Source organism: Lynx rufus, unplaced genomic scaffold (assembly GCF_022079265.1).
Source record: "Lynx rufus isolate CCGP_SWC_20201006 ecotype Redwood Valley unplaced genomic scaffold, mLynRuf1.p SCAF_8, whole genome shotgun sequence".
Classification (NCBI taxonomy): Eukaryota; Metazoa; Chordata; class Mammalia; order Carnivora; family Felidae; genus Lynx; species Lynx rufus.
This window is the reverse complement of record NW_025814896.1, coordinates 15,819,057-15,840,895: the sequence shown is the minus strand read 5'-3', so window position 1 is coordinate 15,840,895 and position 21,839 is coordinate 15,819,057. Positions and strand designations below refer to the sequence as shown.

The 21,839-nt window shown below is 43.8% G+C and overlaps 1 protein-coding gene across 2 annotated transcripts; it reads left to right on the top strand.

Moving 5' to 3' along the window:
* Nucleotides 1–359: 359 nt before the first annotated feature.
* Nucleotides 360–21,639, top strand: YWHAB (tyrosine 3-monooxygenase/tryptophan 5-monooxygenase activation protein beta). 2 transcript variants are annotated; one of them, XM_047067982.1, is made up of 6 exons: nt 360–502; nt 14,737–15,039; nt 17,222–17,345; nt 18,228–18,391; nt 19,238–19,333; nt 19,632–21,639. In XM_047067982.1, exons 2-6 carry the CDS (start codon nt 14,746–14,748, stop codon nt 19,686–19,688), a joined length of 735 nt encoding a protein of 244 aa, XP_046923938.1. In that variant the 5' UTR covers nt 360–502; nt 14,737–14,745; the 3' UTR covers nt 19,689–21,639. The 2 variants fall into 2 exon arrangements, with proteins under 2 accessions (XP_046923938.1, XP_046923939.1); XM_047067983.1 differs by lacking the exon at nt 360–502 and adding an exon at nt 3,799–3,853.
* Nucleotides 21,640–21,839: the final 200 nt, after the last annotated feature.

The following is a 21,839-nucleotide window of genomic DNA, read 5'->3' as shown; positions in this document are numbered from 1 at the left end:
GGGGCTCACGCCCGCCCAAACCCTCACCTCGCCCAGTCCCCAAGTTCCCACACGTTCCCTCCTCCCCCGGCTCCACCCCCTCTTCTCCCACCGCCTCTTTCCGCCCCCATTTCCGTCCCCCTCCGCCCGCCTCCTCCTCGCTCCGCGTCCGCGGCGCCCGGGTCTCCTCTCCCCTTCTCCTCCCTCCGTCAGCGCCCCTCTCGGGCGGCCGGGGCAACCCCGTGGCCCGCTCGCCCAATGAGGAGCCGGCGCAGGGGCGGGGCGGGGCTCGGGCCGGAGCGGAAGTGGTGACCGGAGCGGAAGTGGAGCTGCCGCCACCGCCGCCGCCGATTCCGGAGCCGGGGTAGCTGCTGCCGCCGCCGCCGCCGCCACCGCCGCCGCCGCCGCCGCCGCCTTTGCAGCCGCCGCCGCTGCTGCCTGAGGAGTGGGCTTGGGAAGGAAGCGGTGACCCGCGCTCGGAGCTTCGCCCGCAATCACCTTTGCTCCCTGTTGTCCTCCCCCGGTGAGTGCGGTGCGGGGTCCGCCCGGGGCCCCTGGGGGCCCAAGCGCGAAGCTTTTCCCAGGCGCCGGCTGCCGTGGCGACGCGGGCGAACTCGCGGGTGGACCCCGGGAGGTGTTGGCGCGCGGCTTCCCCGGCCCCGCGAGGCCGCCTGCGGCGCAGGCCCGGCCTGGCCGCGGCCCCTCCCTGTTTCCGGGGCCGAGCCCCATCGCTCTCGGAAAGGCCTGGGCAGCCCTCGCCGCCTGCGGCCCTGCCTTGCGGGCGGGGTGCGGCTCTGAACGGGACCCGGAGGGACGTCGACCCGCGGACCCCCGACCCTCCATTCCCCCCCCTCCCCAGCTTCGATCCCTGCGCGACTCCTCCCTGCTCCTTGGCGAAAACCGACTCTTTAAGCCCTATTAACCCTGTTCCTTGCTTTCTGGGTTCCAAAAATTAAAATTTAACCCAATACGGGCGAGTTTTCGAGGCCCAGGGCCTGTATTGACTCCCCTGGATGGGTAAGGGGTTTAACCTTGGGAGAGAGCAAAGGGGAAACCCCCTCCCACTTTGCAGTAAAGCCATTTCTTCATCGTTCGCTGGCTTGGGAGCCTAGCAGAACCCGAGATTCCCTGAGAAGCACAGGGTTGAGGTTTGAACCAAGAAAATGCATTTGTTGGAACCGGTTACTGAGTCAGGCCTGATGCCCGGGAAAAAAATATCAGAGACTGAAAATCGGGAGTGTTTTCCCACGGTATTTACCGTCATTTAATGCCAAAGTCTTTTGTGTCCTCACCCAACATTTACCCATACTGTGTGTTAGCACGTTTTTAGGGCTGAAATTTGCCTGGTGCCCTTCCTGGTAATGGGGAAGGGGTGGGATTGATTTGGGCCCCTTATCTTTAGAGGATTGAGTACATCTTTGTTGCAAATGGAGAACTGCATGTAATGGGGTTTTCAAAGGTGGCAGTATTGGTAATTTGCCAGCGTTTCTGTAAAAATGCATGTCTCTTGTCCTTGGCTTCACTCCCTTTTTCTTTGGTAAGGCTAGGTAGCATCAGACTCTGATTTTACTTGTCCTGTGTGGGAGACGGAATTTGGCAGATGATGTTATGAACATACAAAATCAGGCGGCCACAGGATCCAAAGCAGAAAGATGAAGCACTTTCAAGAACATGAAAATTGTCTGAATTTCTCACTGTGTCTCAATTGTTCATCTGAAACCACACACATAGGCAGTTTATAGAACTGGACACACAGCTACTCAGCTTTTTGCATTTTCTCTTTGGAAATTTATGTGTATAAATAGTGCTTGATTATTAGTGATTTTCTTGACTGCTCCCAACGTACCCCATTTCTCAGGAATATCTCAGTTGTCTGAGCCCTCATTTTTCTTGGATCTTTTTCCCTAGCAGCATACAGAATGGTGAGGGTAAAACGTGTCAGTTTTTACTGAACCCTACTTAGAATTTTAGGTGTGGTCTTCCAAATGGAACGCTAATAATTCGTAGCAACTACTGAATTATTTTCCTAGACTCTCTTCGGTGAGATAAGAAACCATTCACCCATCTTACAGATGAAGTCTTTATGGGAAATGAGGCAATTTGGACTAGACCACACACCTAGTTTTTAGATTGAATATCCTCATTCATCAGGAGCAAATGTTTCTGGACTGTCAGCTCCTGGAGTATGGCTCCTACCCTATAATCTTCTGTACATTTCCCATCATGCAGTGCTTGTGTTATGTTGAAGCCATTTTAGAATTGGAGCCCTATAGATCAGGAAGGCAGCCTCCATAAAACCAGGCGGAGCAAATTCCCATGATGCTAGTTCCGGAGGCACAGTCTCCAGAGACTTGAGCCACTGCAAAAAGTGACTTTTGCCCAATTGGCTGTGGATATAGAAACAAAGAGCACTGGACTTGGAGTCAGATAAATTTGGTTCAGGTCTTTCCTATAGCATTTTCTAGCTGTGGGATCTTTAGCATGTTACTTAATCTCTGGTTCTTAGCTTCTCTATCTCCAGAGTTGTCCTGAGGCCTTTTTTACAAACTGTAAACTGTTAAATATAAGCTTTTGGTTTTGTTTTTTTTTTTAAATCACAGAGTCCACTATTAATAGCTTTCTTTTTTCTTCAGCTGCATTCTCATGAGACCCATCCCTGCTTTATATACCTGTTGCTTTTCAAAAATCAATATATTATTGTAGAATTTTATTTTGTGTATAGCATCTCCAGTCTTTCTGAGCCTATTTGCATCTGTACAATACGAATGGTAATATAGTCTTTGTTGTGTTGTGACAAACTCAATAATTAAAATAAGCATATGGGGTATAGTAGGTGTTTAATAAATGTTAGTTGACTATATCTGTGAATATACATATGTAGAGACTAGACAAAGCATAAATGCTACATAGTATAGACACAAGAATCCATCCATTTGTGGGGCACTTGGATGGCTCAGTTGGTTAAATGTCTGACTCTTGATTTTGACTCAGGTCACAATCTCCCAGTTCGTGAGTTTGAGCCCTGATTCATGCTCTGCTCTGACAACCTGGAGCCTGCCTAAGATTCTCTTTCCCTCTCTCTCTGCCCCTCTCCTGCTTGCTCGCACGTGAGCTCTCTCTCAAATAAACTTAAAAAAGAACCCGTCCATTTGTAATTTATTCATCAGCTGATGAGGTAGCATCAGGTAATTAGTCTATAATAATAGTGATCACTTACACTGTCTACTGTGTGGCAAGCTTTGTTCTAAGCACCTTACACATATTAACCAAGTCTTCATAACAACTAACAATAAATAGGTAAGTACAATTAGCCCCATTTTACAGATAAGGAAATTGAGGCATAGAAAAGTTAGATAATTTTCCCAGGGGTGTATATACTTAGACCCATACACAGCACAAGGTAAGTAAGCGCTGCAGCCAGAAATCAAACCCAGGCACTTTGGCTATAATAACAGGTGTCTGCTAATGGTAGAACATGTTTTGTGTGAGCACCGTTTAGTTCGTAACGTTTCTTTACACATATCCTATTACAGTAAATGTGTTTGGGCAGGAATTTTAGCTATTTTTGAGGATAAATATCATGTAATACATTGGAGGGACCGTATTCATTCTGACCTGTAGGGATGATACTGCTGGTGTGCATCAGGAAGCAAGCTTGTGAAGACCCCAGTGTTTCTAGCATTTGCTTCATATTAGGAAAAGGATTCATCAGTTACTTTGTGGCACACTGATTTATCTAATCCTAGGTTCTTTACCTAATGGGATGTGGTCAGGACTGTCATCACTGATTTTGGCTTATCATACTACTTTTTTTTGTAGATTTTGATACTTTCCATATTTTGTTGGGGAGGAAGAGATGAGAAAATAAATCTACGTAAGTAGAGAGAAAATTATAATTTCCTGTTAGGCTACCTATTCTTTCAGTGGCATCACATTAGGCGGCTGTCCTTGAAATAAGGATACCCCAGACTTAACTAAGATTTACTTGTAAAGGGACTTTACATCCCTTGGTTCCTGCATTTTTGTAGGAGAGGTGGCAGTTCACACTAGCGAGGGGGCAAGAAATTTGTTTTTTAAAAGCACCTTCTGAGCATTACAACCATCTTGGTCTCTACAGGAATCTGGTTCTGGTAGTCATCTGTATGTCATGAGGGAGAAACTTTACAGTTGGAGCTGGATTCTAAGGGAATTTTTCTAAGGGGAATACTTAGGGAGGAAAAATAGACTAAAGTACTTTCTATTTTGGGATATGTGTGCTAAAAGCCAAGGAAAAAGCTTACTGCTTTCTGGGCTAAAAGATCTTCTAATACAGGCATAGTTGTGTTTCTAATATGTACTTATAATGAGATAAGATTGATTGATGGCCTCAAGAGAACAAGTCATTCCCAACAGTAAGTTAGTGAGACAGCCTTTTTTTTTTTTTTTTTTAATAATCTGGCCAGTTCTCTCTTATGTAAGTTTTTTTTCCTGTTAGTTTTATTTCATTGTTTAACCTGAGAGACCCAACAGTAAAAGTTATTTCTGAATGGCCTTGACCGGGACAGAGGTAACAATAAAGTAGATATGAATCCTGGCCATTGTTCTATTTGCCCACAGACCTCAAAGCTTATTTGACAGTCTCTTGAGTTTTTGGCATATGCTATTTTTAACTCCTTAATTTTATTTTGATTTTTAAAGCTAGATGAATTAACGTAAGGCCAATTCTGAAATCTCACTGTAATGACTTTGTATGTTTTTTGAAAAGTTGTCCATTTTATCTTTTCCTTAAGTAAGCATTGGGAATCCTAGTTGAGCATTAGGAGGTAGTGCCACATAGAGGAAAGACCATGTGGCAGCTAATACCTGTGTGACCGTGGGCAGGTTACTCCTGGCATCTGTGAAAGGGGACAATGGCACCTACCTCATAGAATACTTAGGATTAAGTGAGTTGATAATAAAGGCCTAGTGCTTTACACATTTAGGTAAACCATAAATGATGGGTATTTTTGTTATTTATTAAATCAACAATCAGCTGGCATGGACTTTTGAAAAGAGGAGATGGACAGAAAATATTCTAAGGGCTTGTTGAAACTCAGTTTGAATCTATAAATATAAAAATTGGGGGGTGCCTGGATGGCTCAGTCCATTAAGTGTCTGACTTCAGCTCAGGTCATGATCTCACAGTTCGTGGGTTTGAGCCCGGCGTCGGGCTCTGTGCTGACAGCTCAGAGCCTGGAGCCTGCTTTGGATTCTGTGTCTCCCTCTCTGTTCCTCCCCAACTCATGCTTTGTCTCTCTCCCTCTCCCTCCTTCCCTCCTTCCCTCCTTCCCTCCCTCCCTCCCTCCCTCCCTCCCTCCCTCTCTCTCTCTCTCTCAAAAATAAATAAACATTAAAAAATAATTCAAAAATTAGTAGCTGAGAAACATTAGTCAAAAAGTATAGTGTTGTCTTCTGATTGGAGCTAAGGTGGCTCTATTCAAAAAGTAGACTAAGTCAGAGTGTAAATATAGTCTGTATTTTATAGGTCAGATGTGGTCTACTTATCTCTGTCCACATAGGAAGTAACAGCCTTGTGCACTTCTTTTAAAAAAGTGCATTGAGTGGCGCCTAGGTGGCCCACTCGGTCAAGTGGCCCACTCTTGCTTTTGGCTCCGGTCATGATCTCGCAGTCGTGTGATTGAGCCTGGTGTCAGGCTACATGCTGACAGCACGGAGCCTGCTTGGGATTCCCTCTCTCCCTCTCTCTCTGCCCCTTCCCCACTCATACTTGTGTGTTCTCTCTCTCTCTCTCTCTCTCTCTCTCTCTCTCTCTCTCTCTCCCCCCCCCCCCCAAAGTAAATAAATAAACTTCAAAAAAAAAAAAAAAGGTGCATCAAGTGATGAAACAGTCCTACTCAGCATGGCAGGGATTATGCCACAAGTTGGGTGCCCAGAGATAAAGTCTGGATTCCTGCCTTAAACTCCCAGTCCAGTGTGGGAGTCAACAAAGACATTTAGGGTAAACTATGCTAAGTGCTACTTTAGAAATAAGCATAGGTAAATTAACATGTGTCTTTTCTTTTAAAAGTCTTTAAATAAATCCATTTGGATTTAAAAGAAATGAGGTGTGGGGGCGCCTGGGTAGCTCAGTCAGTTGAGCCTCCGACTTTGACTTCCTCTCAGGTCATGATCTCACATCTCCTGAGTTTGAGCCCCTAGTCAGGCTCTGCGCTGACAGCTCAGAGCCTGGAGCCTGCTTCGGATTCTGTCTCTGCCCCTCCCTGCTTGTGCGCGCACCCTGTCTCTCTTTCTCTCTCTAATAAACATTAAAAGCAAAAATGAGGTGTGTAGTTAAGTGTCCCTTCCCTGGCTGACCATGTTGGTTAGACTTTTGTGTGGCTGCTGTTTGAGTGTTTACAGTGCGTAGAGACTGTTAAGTATTTTGCATCATGAACTGGTTTACTTCTTACAAAAACCATATTGTGTAGATTTGCCTGTTTTATGCATGAGAAAACAGACTCACAGAGGTCAGGTAACCTATAGAGTTGGGGTGTGGTACTGGTAGTTGGGCTGAGTCACTCCATTATGTAGGTGGGCTCAAAGCTTTTGAACCCTATTCACAAGATTGACCAGTTGAGCTGCGTTTATGGATCAGAATCAGCATATTGTCTTTTGGGATTGATCCTTTAAAGCCAAGATATCAATTTGTTGTCCTGTCTGCTGGGTTCACATTGTGTGACCTTGGGTATCACTTAATGCCTCCATTGTTTTAGTTTTGGCTAATTGGACATAATTAACAACAATATTCAATAACTGATGCGGAAGAGGGAAGAGATTTTGAAATAGAAGTTTTCCTCCACAATTCAGTGTTTGCTGGACATCAGCGCTAATGATTTTGTATTTCGGACATGCTGTTTCATTTTCTGACAGAGAGCCTGCAAATGTTCGGACGGAATTAAGTTGGTGACATGACTGTGAATTTTGTGTGTTGAATGGCACACGGACATGTTTAGAGTGGGTGTTTTTCAGCGAGTAGTTTTCTTTAAGAGCTAGGAGTACTTCACTTTTTCTGGGTAGCACCCCCTGACCACCAGATCCCATTGACTTTCTCACTCCTTCCTGCTTGTAGCTTGGCATCTGTTTTTCCTTCAGCGGAGTGACTCGAGAACTGTACCTTTGGCCTTATGGTGCTGTGGATGCTCTGTCCGGAATGGTGCGGCTGAACGCTAGTCAGAATTTACGATCCCTTCCTACCCTGTGGAAACTTGGGAGTCTAGATTTTTAAGGTGCTCCTGTCAGTGAGTTCCAAGAAAAGAGTTCATACTCAAAAAGAGTTTTTTCATTTGCAGTGATTTCAACACACACTGAATTATATGCACTACGTTTTTGTGAAGTAGCTTAAGAGTAAGAATGTGTCGACTTTCTTTCCTTTACTCCGACTGGGCACCTACTAGCCCTTTTTTTGCACATCATCTTATTTGATAGCAACTAATGTCTCCTTTTAACATTTGAGGAAACTGAGGCTCAGAGAAGTTTCTTTAAACGTCACCAAATTTCTCTTTTTGAAGCCCAGATTTGTTGTATGTGGGGCTTTCCTAGAAACAGATTCCATTCCTGTGTGTTTCATAATTAGACACATGATAGACCATGGCATCCTTATTTTAAATTTCTAGCAAATTATTAAGCTCCGTTAAAGCTCAGTATTATTTAAAAAGAAAATTTTTTTAATGTTTATTTATTTTTGACAGAGAGAGAGAGACACACACACAGAGCATGAGCAGGGGAGGGGCAGAGAGAGAGAGGGAGACATAGAATCTGAAACAGGCTCCAGGCTCTGAGCTGTCAGCACAGAGCGTGATGTGGGACTCGAACTCACGGACTGCAAGGTCATGATCTGAGCCAAAGTCGGACGCTCAACCGACTTTGCCACCCAGGTGCCCCAAAGCTCAGTATTTTAGAATTGAGCATGTCCTTTTCCTTGAAGACAAAACATAACTGAAAGTTAGATATAGCTGAAGGCCACGTTTCACAAGGTCATTTTCAGTTCTTCCTTTGCAAGGCTGCTTTTCTTTTTTTAATATGGATTAGCACTGGGTAGTCATTTTTATTTTTATTTTTTTCCTTCCTGTGCTTGGATATCTGCTTCAGGCTACTGCGAAATGGCCTGTCAGTATTCTGAACCTGGCTACAAGAAATCCTCTAGGCAAAGAATTTTGAGATAGAGGGCCTTGGTTGGTTCGTAGATACTTTCATTTCAGCATTTACTGTCAGATTTGATGTTTCATGTATTTGAAGGAAATCCTGTTATTTCATGGGCACCCTCAGAATTATTCTTCATAATATCACTTAGTGGTATTTTACAAAAATGAAATACTTTTGTGCCTCTTTTTCTTCCTCTTCCGATTATATGTATCTCTTTAATAGATAAGTGACATTAATTCCCTTCTTTTAACAGGCCTGTAGTCTCGTACCAACTATCCATCTTCTTAACCGCTCTGCTCTTGGAGATTTAGCTTGTTTCCAGTTTTTCACTAAGCATTGCTGATTTAATCGGCAAATGCTTCCCAGTCCTCTAAAGTGTTTACAGGACCTCATCCAGTGGCTTAGCAGAGATAGACACCCATCATCATCATATGGCTGTGCTTGAGAACCGTTCTGAGGCATCTCCGTGTCGGCATTCCTGATTGGTGCCCAGCACAAGGAAGTCTGCTGGTACTCTGCCTGGTTTGATGTGTTGCGGCCTCTAACAGGTTTGCTCTGGCGTCTTGAGCGATCAGTGCCAGGCTGGATGGTGAGACCACAGCCTTTTAAGGTTTCGGGGAGGCAAATAAAGGACCTCTTGCTGATGTTTCTCTTGGTAGGACATTGGTTGAAAGTCTCAGAAGAAAAGTAGGTCCTGATTATAAACCGTCACTTCTTGGCATTCAATTCAAGAAAATTCAATTAGGAACTAATGAGCGAAGGTGTCATGGTTAACATGTGTGTCCACTTTGAGGCTGTTGAAGGCTGGAGTCTTATCTAGGAATGTTAATGTTGTAATATACTCACTTCCTATACAAGAAGAATCTAGACTTGCTTTCCTTCTCCTGGGTTGAATGTTAAGTAAATAAATAAAAAGCCGAGCTCACATCTGTGGGCCGACACGGGGATGTGTAGGTACTGTTAGAGGAATAATAGTGCTTCCATTGGTTTCACACTATGCATTTCTTTTCAGAAAAAGATTTCCTTTAATTCCCTGCACCACCTCATCACAGCACCTCTTGTGAGCTAGATGTCATGTCTCCAGTGCACAGATTGGAAGGCTGAGATCGAACAAGCTCACGGGGCTTTGTAGTAGCACATCCCGCTCTTACACCTGGTCCTGTTGCCTTTCTGCCATAACCACATACAGCTACCCTGCTCTTTCTGCTCTCCCGGTACTGAGTTGTTGAGAAAAGTTGACAGATACTTATTTGAGCATTAGTTCTGTGCTTGGCACAGCGTTAGGCATTAAGTGAGAAACCAATGGGGAGCTTTCCTGTGAGGACATAACACGTGGCACTGTTGATGAAGGGACCCTGCTCATCGTGTGTACCAGCAAACATATGGAATGTAGGCCCTGGACTGTGTCATAGGCTACAGGTACATTTGGATTCACAGGCTGGTCCATCAGCAGGGGCTGGGGTAACCATGGAAGGCTTTCTAGCCAGGTGGATGGATAGGGTTTGCATAGGCAGGAAGTACAGAGGAGAGCATTCTAGACCGAGGAACTAAAAAAGCCCTTTCAGAGGTGTTTGAGCCTGACACGTGTAGGGTATTCGAGGGTCTTCTCCAGCCGGAGAGAAAGATCCATGTTGGAGAGTGGCCAGTGAGAAAGCCGGACCGGTACGGAAGAGCCACGTCGACAAAGGACTTCGAAGGCCGGGCAGAGTTTAGACTTGGTGGAGCTGCCAGAAGGTCGTTAGGGTGACTGAGTGAGGGTGGGGGCGGGACTAAGAGTTCCTTTGGTTTTTTTCTCTTTTTCTGTTGAAGTACAGTTGACTGGCCGTGGTACACTAGTTTCAGGTGAACAAGGTAGTGACTCGACAAGTCTACACGTTAATGCTGTGCTCACCCGAGCGTAGCTGCCACCGGTCACCATCCAACGCTGTTACAGTACCGCTAACGATATTCCCTGTGCCATGCCTTCGGCAGAGTGATTTTGGAGGAGGATGCAGGCGTACAAGGAATGAGGTACACACATTATGAGGATTTAATGTGCTCGTGAAGAATAGGTACTTGGTGTTTTGAATTATCTGAGCGGAGGGAAAACTGCCACATTTGCAGTTTTATTATTCCTTCGTTTGGGGATCTGTTCATGCAGCAGATGCCAGTTGATGCGGGTCGGGTGCAAGGTGCTGTGGGAGATCTGCCCTGAAGAGTTTATGGTGTGGTGAGGGACTTAGAGATAAATACGTATCATTTTAGTACTGAAGAAATGGGATAAGTCGTGAAGAGAGAGATAGATGATAATGCTTTGTTGAGAATATTTTCAGCTTGGAGCAGCGCTCTCCAGTAGAAATAGAATACAATCCTCACGTGTTAAAAATTTTTTGGTGGCTACGTTAAAAAAGCAAAAAGCATGTGAGATTTACTTCAATAATTTTTTATTTTTTTGTTATTTTTAATTTTTTTTTGTTCGTTGGAGAAAGAGTGTGAGCAGAGGAGGGGGGCAGAGGGAGACAGAGACTCTTAAGCCGGCACCACGCCCAGCGCGGAACCCGAGTCGGGACTTGATCCCGTGACCCTGGTATCATGACCTGAGCTGAAATCAAGAGTGCAGCACTTAACTGACTGAGCCACCCAGGTGCGCCTATTTTAATAGTTCTTTTAAAAACTTAACTCCACATATCCAAAATACCATGGTTTCCACATGTGACATAGCTACATGTGGCCGGTGGCTATCATGTTCGACATCTCCAGCTTGGTGGTTTCAGAAAGACTTCATGGGGGGATGGCACTCGGGCCACTCTCTGAAGAATTCTGTATGCTCAGTAGATGGGAAAGGACGTTCCAGGCAGAGGGAGTGGCTTCGTGAGCAAAGACATGGAGACCGAAAAGCAGACTCCCAGGAAAACCATTTTGGCAGAAGCACAAATTGTGTGGAGGGCATGTTTTGGCAAAAGGCTGGAAAGATAGGCTGGAAAATCTTCAATGACGGGAGTGAATCCGACTACTATTGGAAGGAGGGAACTTTAAAGAATTTTGAGCAGGAAGTGACTCAGTCAGAGTTTTAAGAATGGGTCTGTTCTTTAAGACACCAAGAGGGCTGAAGGTAACAGGAGACTAAAGGCCGTGGGTCTGGGGAGACTGGAAGGGAGGCTTAATGCAGATGCAGAACTAGGAACTGTTCCAGATCTCTCTCGTCTCCTGCCTTCCTCCAAACTGCTGGGTGTTGTGTAACCCATTTCCTGTTGAAATTGGTCTAGCTGCTTCAAAATCCGTGTTATATAAGTCAAAAGTTATGTAAGCAGTAGGCATCAGGACACTTGGCTGTGGATTTTGTTTGTTGTAGTTGTCGTGTGCCTGTGTGTGTATGAAATTAAAGTTTTTTAAACAGATGGGTACATTTTTGAAGACATGTATTCAGTCTTAACATATCGAGATGGCTCTCAATGTCCAAGAAGCTCTTGCAACTTCTGAAGAAGCTTGAAATACTTGGCCCCGAAACAGCCCATATTTGATTTTGAGAAATAGGGCATGTACCTTTGGGAGCTCCCAGGGAGCAGTCAGGATTCTTCAGAGAGGTAGGATTCAACTTTTACTGTTTGGGAGGAGAGCTTAAGTGGGGGGCTGGCAAGGCCAAAGAGTTTCGTGGCATCTTTGGGGCAGTGTTGATCCTTTGTGTTTCTCTACTACTCTTTTATAATCCCGCATGTGATGGCTTGGCTCTGAATTGGCTTTGGGCCAGTACTTTATTAATTGGAATCTTTCCTGGTGGAGTTGCACAGGTGCTGTTCGATGAACTTCAGAGTGGGCCACTAAGTGATCGCTAACTTTGAACTCATCCGCAAACTGGAACGTTTCTGAAGTTATTGAAAGTTAGCTTCTCTCAGAATGTTTCTCACTTTGAGGAACAGCGAAGATAGGATTATTTGCTGTCTGAAAGTCTGAACGACTTTGTGGTCAAGAAAATTAGACATAGTGAGTAAGTGTGTAATTTGAACATGAAGGATGGCGTCCTTTTGATGGACTTTGATCAGAGTAGACTAGGCTGTGTTGTGGCAGCCAACAGCACCAGCATCTCCGTGACTTCACCCAATGACCATACTTCCAGTCCAGGGCCAGCCTGTAGGAGTCCCTGCACGACACAGTCACTCGGGGACTCAGGCTTCCGGCATTGCACAGCGTCTAGAGCACACGGCCTTCTAGGTGGCTGCTGTATAAGAAGAGAGCCTCTCCAATGACATACAGGCTTTCAGTTGTCACCTGGAAATAGCATCATTGCTGCTGTTTGATTAGAACTGACGCTGTGCCCCTGGGGACTGCCGGAAAACGTAGGAGAGCAAATGGAATGTTTCATGAGGGTTATTATCTCTGTTACAGTCTCCCTCTAGTGACGTGGGTGAAGATGTCGGGCAGATCAGGTGAGACTTGCTTCACTGAGTGTGAGCTTAGAATTAGCAAGCCTTATGTAGGACGAGGCTCTGAGTATGACTTAGATCATAGGCAGTGGGAAGGAAAGTAGTAGTTCTGAACTTAGAGAACCAAATCTGTCGGAATTGTCTAGGTTTGGGGCGTATCTTATCTTATGCTCCATCTAATAACACATTTTCATGTGATAGGGCCCTGTCTGTAGAATTTCTCGCTTAAAAATGCAGAAATACTTGAGGCAAAACCATGTTGTGAGGAGAGGTTGTACTTCCTTTGCTATTTTAAAATTATTAGTCATTTTCAGAGTCTTAAATTGTGATGCTGTGTATATAGTAATGAAAGAATTTGGGTTTTCTGTTTTATCTTTTAAAGATTTTATTTTTAAGTAATCTCTACACCCAGTATGGGGCTCGAACTCACAACCCCAAGATCAAGAAAGAGTCTGACTGAGCCAGCCAGTCACCCCTGAAAGAATTTGTTTTAAAAATACTGATAACTCCGGAGTGCCTGAGTGGCTCAGTTGGTTGGGTGTCTGACTCTTGATATTGGCTCAGGTCATGATCTCAGTTTGTGGAGCCTGTTTGGGATTCATTCATTCTCTCTCTCTCTCTCTCTCTCTCTCTCTCTCTCTCTGCCCCTCCCCCATGCTCTCTCAAAATAAGTAAACTTTAAACAGATACTGATATTCCTACTATTATTTAAAGTAGTATTTTCCCTTTTTGTACCTAAGATAATAGTATATTTGTACACCGTGGCACAGAGGGACATATCAAAATTTAAACTAACAGTACGTAAAACAAACTTTTGGTTCGTTTTGTTTAACAAAATTTTTTAGCTACATATTATCCAAAAACTGAATTCTCTGTAAATAGTGATTATTGTGAGGAATTGACTAAGGTGAGGTGAATAATTTGAGGCATATTAACTGATGGGTGTCTAAAAGGTTTGATAAGCTGAGGTCACTGAAAGTGACTATTCCAAATTTTTTTTTTTAATTTTTTTAAATGTTTGTTTACTTTAGAGAGAGAGCGTGTGCTGAACGGGAGAAGGGCAGAGAGAGAGAGACACAAAATCTGAACCAGGCTCCAGGCTCTGAGCTGTCAGCACAGAGCCCGATGCGGGGCGTGAACTTGGAAACAGCGCGATCATGACCTAGGCCAAAGTCAGACACTTACTTACCCGACTGAGCCACCCAGGCGCCCCTCAAAATTTTTTTTTAAATGAACTCAGTTATGGTTTGAAGTTCTGTTGCTGTGCATCTTGAATGCATTCCTCTTACAACCTATGCCATATACAAAATTAGTGCCTGATGCTTGTAATGCTCGAAACTTCTCAAAGCACCTTCACATAGATCAGGTCATTTGTTCCTCACGGCAGCGCCACGGAGAGTAGGTAATGTTCTTACTTTCCAGTAAGGAAATTGAAGCTCTCAGAGGTTAAGTGATGTGACCAAGGTCATATTCCACTTGTAAGTAGCAGAGCCGGTGCTGGAGAGAGCTGAATCTGCCTGCCTTTGGTTTATGCTTTTGTCTACAATGTGTCCTTGTAACAAAGTTAGCAAAGTGCAGAAGATCCGGTAACGATGGCTCCTATTTTGAGGTGCCCGCTCTTGATGGGCACTACCAAGTGTAACATTTAAAGCTCTAGCTTTGCTTTAAAATTAATGGAAGCAATCATCACACTTCATCACACGTAAGGTGTTTTTCTCTATACTATGGGGAAAAAGTCATACTGGTCAAAACCAGACAGTTCTGGAAAGAAGTTAAGGATGTGTGTTTAGCATAAGCCTCTAAAGAAATAGTTGGTACAGCAGCCTCCATGTGCTGGGAAGGCAGACAGGACATGTGGGGACAGAGACGAGTCTCCAGGGGTCTCTCAGCAGGGTTGCCTGGAGCCTTCTGCGAACCTCCATTTCTTCACCTCAAAAAGGGGGAAGGGATTGTTGTGAACATATCTACTCTTGGTAAAAAAAAAAAAAAAAAAAAAAAAAAAACCCTAGAAAACTTAACAAAGTTCTTAACCCTGTAAGTGCTCATGTTCAGCATTGCCGAGGGCTTTTGGAAGCACACGTTTCGTATCTAGGTATGATTCTCACCACACGGTTGGAAGAAGATTTACATTGCATTTCCTGGGCCCTGAACCCTGACACTTGCTTCCTCTCTTTTTTCTCTCTTGCTCCTGTTCTAGGGAACGACCATGGATAAGAGTGAGCTGGTACAGAAAGCCAAACTTGCTGAGCAGGCCGAGCGCTACGACGATATGGCTGCGGCCATGAAGGCGGTCACGGAGCAGGGGCACGAACTCTCCAATGAGGAGAGAAACCTGCTCTCCGTGGCCTACAAGAACGTGGTGGGCGCCCGCCGCTCTTCCTGGCGCGTCATCTCCAGCATCGAGCAGAAGACAGAGAGGAACGAGAAGAAGCAGCAGATGGGCAAAGAGTACCGGGAGAAGATAGAGGCCGAACTGCAGGACATCTGCAATGACGTTCTGGTAAGAGGCCAGTGCTTCTGTTTCAGATAGTGATTTCCAGACAGTATCGATTTAATGTGCAAATACAAACTCTCAAACGACTTCTGAGAGAAAGGTGTTGGAATGTACTGGAAAGCTGCAAACCAGTTGCAACTAATTTGTGAGCGTATGATGTGATTTCTCTCACCTCTTATTTGATCAGAGGTTGCTCATCACAAATGGGGTGTTTTCCCCTCCCCTCAAAAAGACCTGTGATAAACACGAACACTGAGTCAGCATCCCTCCATCTTTTCTTTAGAAACCGCGTCCAGATAGGCAGGATGCCAGGTAGGTGCAGCCACAGGTAGGCTGTTCTGTATGTCAGGCTGAGTGGTGATGTCCTCTCCAGCAGGGGAGACGGGAGCAAGAAACTGAGCTCCCTTTCACCCTCTCCCAGTCGCGTCTGCACAGTGTAAAGGCCTGAAAGTTAGCCGCGCCCGTCAGTTTGGCCTGCGTTCCGAAGCCAGATCAGATGCGGTTGGGGATTGTCCTCTCCTGGGTTTTAGATAAGCCTTGGTCAAGTGATTGATTCTGAACTATTTCACTCTGACCACAGTCTGGGGTTGGATGGGAGGGGTGCGTATCCTAGAGCAAGTCATGATCATATTGTCTTTCCCTCACATCCTGAGCCCACTGGGAACTTTCTTTTTCTTCCAGGTGAAATCAGGTAAAAATGAACGGTGAGGGCTGCTTTGAAGGGAAAAGGAATTCACACTTGTGGATCTACCTCCTCCCCTGCTGGCTGCCTCTCCGAATTACTGCCCATGACACCTTTCTTTTGAAAACCAGTACAAAGCTTGTCAGCCATCAGGCAGTACTCCTCCTCCCTAACCCATAAGGAGTCACACCCTGTCTGTCTGCAGAGAGTATTAAAATGACGACTGTCCCTTGCAGCTTCTCACTCTGATTGACTAAATTCCCTTACAACTAAGCTTTTGCATTGAGCTGCCCTTCTTATGAGACTCATGGTGTAAGAGTGTCATGGCTAAATTTGTTGCCTGTTCGTAATTTGGGGGTTTGTTAATGGTGCACTAATTCCTGAATGTTAGGTACATCTGGTATTCAGATGAAGTATGGCATGCATTCCAAGGGCAAGAAAGTTCCATAATTCCTGAAATGTAGACCAGCTTTTAAGAGCATCTGAAAGAATGTGAAGAAAAGCATGGTACTTACTGCCTCTTAACCAGTTTTTCAGGATGCCACATTCTAAAACAACTCTTCGAAAATATTGCTCTGTATACGAAGCTTGGACTCCTTCAGAACTGCTTTTGTTGTAAGCATAAATGTTTAAAGGAATTTATTATTAATAATAGTATTAGCTACTTTTTGAGTGCTTACTACGTGCCAGGCAACGTGTTAAGCGCTTCATATACACTAGCTCATTTATCCTCATAATTATCCTAGAAGATGGCTATTATGCTTCCCCATTGTATAGCCGGGAAAACTAAGGCACAGGTGCTTAAATACAGGGTCACAGATAGTAAGTGGCAGAGGACGGATTTCTACCCAGGTCCGATTGATTTTCAACTTAGTTTTTGGCACTTTTGCTCTATTACCGCCTTTTTCCTCCCAAAAGGTAAAGATTTTTTTTTTTTTTTTAATTACAGAAGTAATACAAGTTCATTGTTTTTAAAAGGGGTGGGGGGAGCCAGGCAGAAGAGTATAAATAAGAGAGTAAAAATCATTTCTAATCCTGTCACATAGAGAACCATTATTAACATCTTGATAAATATCCCTCAAGAGTTTTCCCTTCCATATTTGCGTGTGCACATGCATATTTTAATATTCAAATAGGATTCATGTGGTATTTATAATCCTTTTTTCTTTTTTTTTTTTCCACTGACTTGTTTTGAGAACCTTACCATGTTATCAGTGTGGTTCTGCATCGTCATTTTTAAGGCCTTATGTAGCATTCCATTGTGTGGCTATATTTTAATCAACCCCTTGTGGATGGTCAGAGTGATTTTTAACAGAAGGACACAGGCATCTGCTGTTACGACCTGGGCTAAAAACCACTTAAAAGCTTTGGATGGAAATTATGTTTTTTTAAATCTTCAAAAATATTATTTAGAAGTGGTAGTATGTGTTTTGAACCTCAAACATAGTTATAACATCTTCTAACTAATATTTCCAGATTCTTAACAGAATGTGAATCATTTTTTAGGAGCTGTTGGACAAATATCTTATTCCCAATGCTACGCAACCAGAAAGTAAGGTGTTCTACTTGAAAATGAAAGGAGATTATTTTAGATATCTTTCTGAGGTGGCATCTGGAGACAATAAACAAAGTAAGTAACTTTTTTTTCTCCTTAGAAATTTGACCAGTAGTGGAGCCAGTCTTCCTTCATAAGAATTTTAAAACCGTTTTTGCTTTGTTCCTCATAGACACTACTGTCACAGTACTGAAAATTTTGAAGACCACAGCACTGTGCTGACCTGTGATTAGCAGGGTCATGGGGAGTGACAAATCAGAATGTATCTAAGGGGAAAACAGGGCATGAAAAGTGTGGCGCAGTAGTGCGTTTAAAGAGATCCTTTTCTTTAAAAAAAAAAAAAAAAGGCTCGTTATTGAAACTTTGAAGTATCTGGTAGCCTAGAACCGCTATAGTAAATAGTGATGCATTTCTTTCATCACATACGCGTTTTCGTGACGGTGATAACTACAGCTGTGCTTTTATTTAAGTGCCTGCTACGTGCCAAGTGTTCTAGAATCTCATTTATTCCTTACAAAACTCTAGGAGTTGCGGTGGGAATCTGTTCGCTTTTCTGATAAGGAAACCAGGGCTCATGGAAGTTTTCACGTGCTCCAAACCCCACATCTAGTGAATAGGAGTTGGAATTCGAGTTTGGGTCTGTTGACTCCAAAGTCCATGATTCTTCCGCTGGAGCGTATTGTTTCCCGTGTTCTGTCTTGTTAAAGGTTATTTCTGTATTTCTTAACTGCTTTAGGAGACTTTGTCCTAATTGTTTTCATTTTCTCCCAAAGCATCTCATGTAGTACTTGGCTGAGAGTATACCTTTAACGAATGGTTGTTAATAAAATGGCGGAGACACCCCTCATTTGATGGTTCCTCAGCCACGCCCAGTGTGGTAAAATAACTGGATGGTGGTCCAATGTGCGATGCACCTGGGAAAGAACCTCCCCTTTAATGTTCTTATCTTTCTTATAGCCACTGTGTCGAACTCCCAGCAGGCTTACCAGGAAGCATTTGAAATTAGTAAGAAAGAAATGCAGCCTACACACCCAATTCGACTTGGCCTGGCACTGAATTTCTCAGTCTTCTACTATGAGATTCTGAACTCTCCTGAAAAGGCTTGCAGCCTGGCAAAAACGGTGAGAATGACCTTCTCTGCTTTCTGATCACAGGAAAACAGTGTGTGTGTGTGTGTGTGTGTGTGTGTGTGTGTGTGTGTGTGTGTGTGTGTGTGTGTGTTTGGTTGGTTTTGGTTTTGTGCTTGTTTTTTAAGAATTTGTTTTTATTACCTGAATTTAAGAAAATTCAGGAGGAAGGTAGTGTGTTATTTCTTGTCAAGCTCTGGGCTCTCTAGGCGCTGTTAGGTATTATATTTCTCATACCAAGATTTGAAGTTACTACTATGTAAACCAAAGAAAGAAATCAGACCAGGTTTACTTTGTGTGCTGGGTTACCTCCTATCTTCTGTTGGTAACTCAGCTGCCTTTTCTACATATTTTTTAGTCTTTGAACATGCACACTGTTATTTAAGAATTTTTTAATCCGGAAAAGTTGTATGAAATGAATTCTCTAAGGTCTGGCACTTAATTGAATCAGATTTAGTGGTGTGAACTTCCGTTCTCACTTTATTCCCTGTATCCAGACCTTTGGAGTTTTAGTAAAGAAAGAAGAAAAGGGTTACTGGAAATATCTTTGGCAGTTAAAAAGTTATGTGAATTTGTGCTGGGTTGACGGTAACACCTGCTATCTTCTCACATACAGTGAAGTTCTCAGCTAGGACTTTTTTGTCATTGTTCGTTGGTGCTTTATGAACATGCATTATCTGTTTGCTGAAACAGCTAGCAAACAAGGTCGTAATAGCCTCAGTTCCCCCAAAGTACGGTACTGGAGAAGAAATTGTATTCACTTGTTGTTAACAGAAAAAAATGGGGCTAAACTAGCTCCAGAGAACCTGTGACAACTTTGCTAAAGGCTCTTTGTTTTAGGCATTTGATGAAGCAATTGCTGAATTGGATACACTGAATGAAGAGTCTTACAAAGACAGCACCCTGATCATGCAGTTGCTTAGGGACAATCTCACTGTAAGTATTGCTGGTTTGTGCAGCTGTTTCTGGAGGGTGTATAATCTTGTTCCTACTCACTATTGCCCAAGACTCAAGGGGATCTGTACCCTGTAAGTACAGTTAAAAGTATTAAAATTGTTAAATTGGTTAGAAATGACTGCTGAAGTTTTGACCTTTGCAGTCTCCCTGTCTTCAATAATACAGGAAGAATTTTAAGCAGTGAAGATGGAAGATAAGCTGACACAGACTGGGCCTACCTCGCTGAGTAAATTTGAGTAGCCCTATTTTGATTCGAGCTCTGTTTTTCTCTTTTCAGCTGTGGACGTCGGAAAACCAGGGAGATGAAGGAGATGCTGGGGAGGGAGAGAACTAATGTCTGTTGTGCTTCGTGATCTGTTCAGTGTCACTCTGTACCCTCCACATATATCCCTTTTGTGCGATAAAAAGAAAAAAAAAAAGGAGTCGTACGTCGACTTTTAATTTTTCACAGCCTCAGCCTAGCAAAATGGTCCACGGGATAAACAGCTGGCGTTTGTATCTAAAACTCCGATTGGTCACATAAATGCCACGGCATTCTGAAGTTTTTATTTTGATTAACATTGACAGGATTACTGTGTGTTGAATTTTTTTTTTTTTTTTTAACTGAACACTGTGATTATGGGGTTTTGTAACTTAGCAGACCTCTTACTGGTAGAAAAAAATAGACCTGAATTATGTGTAACTTTTTGGAAAGTTTAATCTGATATCCAACTAGTCCCTGAACTACAGTTCCATTGTAAAGTTGTACAGAAAGTTATAGAGATTATATTGTGACGCTGGGGCACGGAGTGAGACACCTGTCCTGTGACATTCAATTGTGACAGCAACTCAGAGTAGTTCTGCCTGTGTTTTGGGGATTACAGGCGCTTGGCCAGTCCGGGCTGTTGCCAGTCAAAAGTTCGTGACTGGAGACGTCCACAGTGTCTTCCTCTGAGTAAACTCGAAGCCTGAAATGGAAACTCTTTGTGGCAGATAATTGGGTTTTGACCCCAGGGAAAGGTCCAGTGCTCCTGGAACACGTGTTGTGTGACGTGTGGCTAACACCCCCTTCCTACAGCCGTCATACTGATTTGTCTTATGCTCCCGTGGTGGAATCGGTTTTCCTTATAACCAGGAGCTAGAGGAGCAAAAAGCTGTGTGTGTAGCCTATCAAAAAGGCCGCCTCTGTTTCCTGGGTGATACCTTTAAGAGTAATGTTCTGCAGAGATTGCCTCTCACTTGAGAGGTACTCAATCTTCAGGTGCTTCCTAGCTCCCGGCTTCTAAATTTTGAAATCGAAACATTCTTCCCACTGTCCCTTTTGACTGTTGACTTCGGTATTCTTTTCCCTCTTTAAGTTTCTGTCCTGCTTCCTGACACCATTTTCTTTTTGAATTCTGCCGTTGTCTTCCGTTCATCATCGTATGTAATCCCATCTGGGCAGGGATGGGGGCCTGCAGGGAGTGAGCAGAGTTGTTGAGCACTTTGGTCAGCAGGCGGCGCTTCAGAGAGTTTCTGAGAAGAGCTCCCGGCACACAGCTCTGGCTTCCTCCAGCTCTCAGCACGCTTGTTGCTCTTCAGTCATACGGAAACCTGAATGAAAAAAGTATTTTTAAATATCCATGATTTCTCCCTGTATTGCAGCCAGCCCTGACAATGCTTGTTAGTACCTGTCACCAGATCTCCCAAGTGTGCCTCCTCCAGCCAAGTTCACAGACCTGTTTGAACAAGACCCTATGATGCAGGGAAGTTGCATGAACGCCGCAGTGGGGAGAGTCCAGAATAGCCAGGCCTACCAGTCTCACAGTTCCCCCCTCTCCCTTGAACATTCCACGTAGCCGTAGTGTCCACCTGTTTGTCCATCTGCTGAAATGAGAAAAGAAACATTCATGCACTGATTTAAAACAAACCAAAAGGAAAAAAAAAAGGAAAAAAAAACAAAAAACAAAAAAAATCCCTGCCCCCCCACCCCCCGCCCCTTCTAGCTGAACAAAAATGTGCAGTTAATACTTGGCGCTTGAAAATGCAGTAGTGAATGTGGAACGAGCCTGTCTGTATATCTGGTAGCTCTTTCTTGCTTTGTGTTTCCTCACCAGTATTCTGCCTCACGTTTGCTTCTGTGACGGTTATATTGCCGAGCAAGCACACCTGTGGTTGTGAAAATAGTATAGCAAAAAAAGAAAAATCCCCGGTTACCGATGTACTAGATTTGTGTATGTCTTTTCAACAGTTCTAGTTTCCACCTTACATGGAATAATCAGGAAAAGTGTAAAAATTCAAAAGTGAAATAAAAAATTTTATCAGTTGCCTGTGAATTGATCTATGGCGCCATCTCTCTCACTACCAGAACCAGCTACCTATTCTGATCACACTATTTTTGGCTCAATTCTTTCTTTAGAAGTAGGAAACATCCTTATTTCATCCCAGTTAGAACCCCAAGTCAAGGTGTTGTAAAAGGGAAGAAATTAGCATTAACAACCATTTTCCACCAGAACATTCTGTGCCA

Bases quoted from the DNA above. Each gene is read 5' to 3' on its own strand.
- YWHAB (XM_047067982.1), top strand. From the start codon at position 14,746: ATGGATAAGAGTGAGCTGGTACAGAAAGCCAAACTTGCTGAGCAGGCC. The intron at 17,346-18,227 runs GTAAGTAACTTT...TCTTTCTTATAG, and splicing joins ATCTGGAGACAATAAACAAA to CCACTGTGTCGAACTCCCAG. The intron at 19,334-19,631 runs GTAAGTATTGCT...TTCTCTTTTCAG, and splicing joins TGCTTAGGGACAATCTCACT to CTGTGGACGTCGGAAAACCA.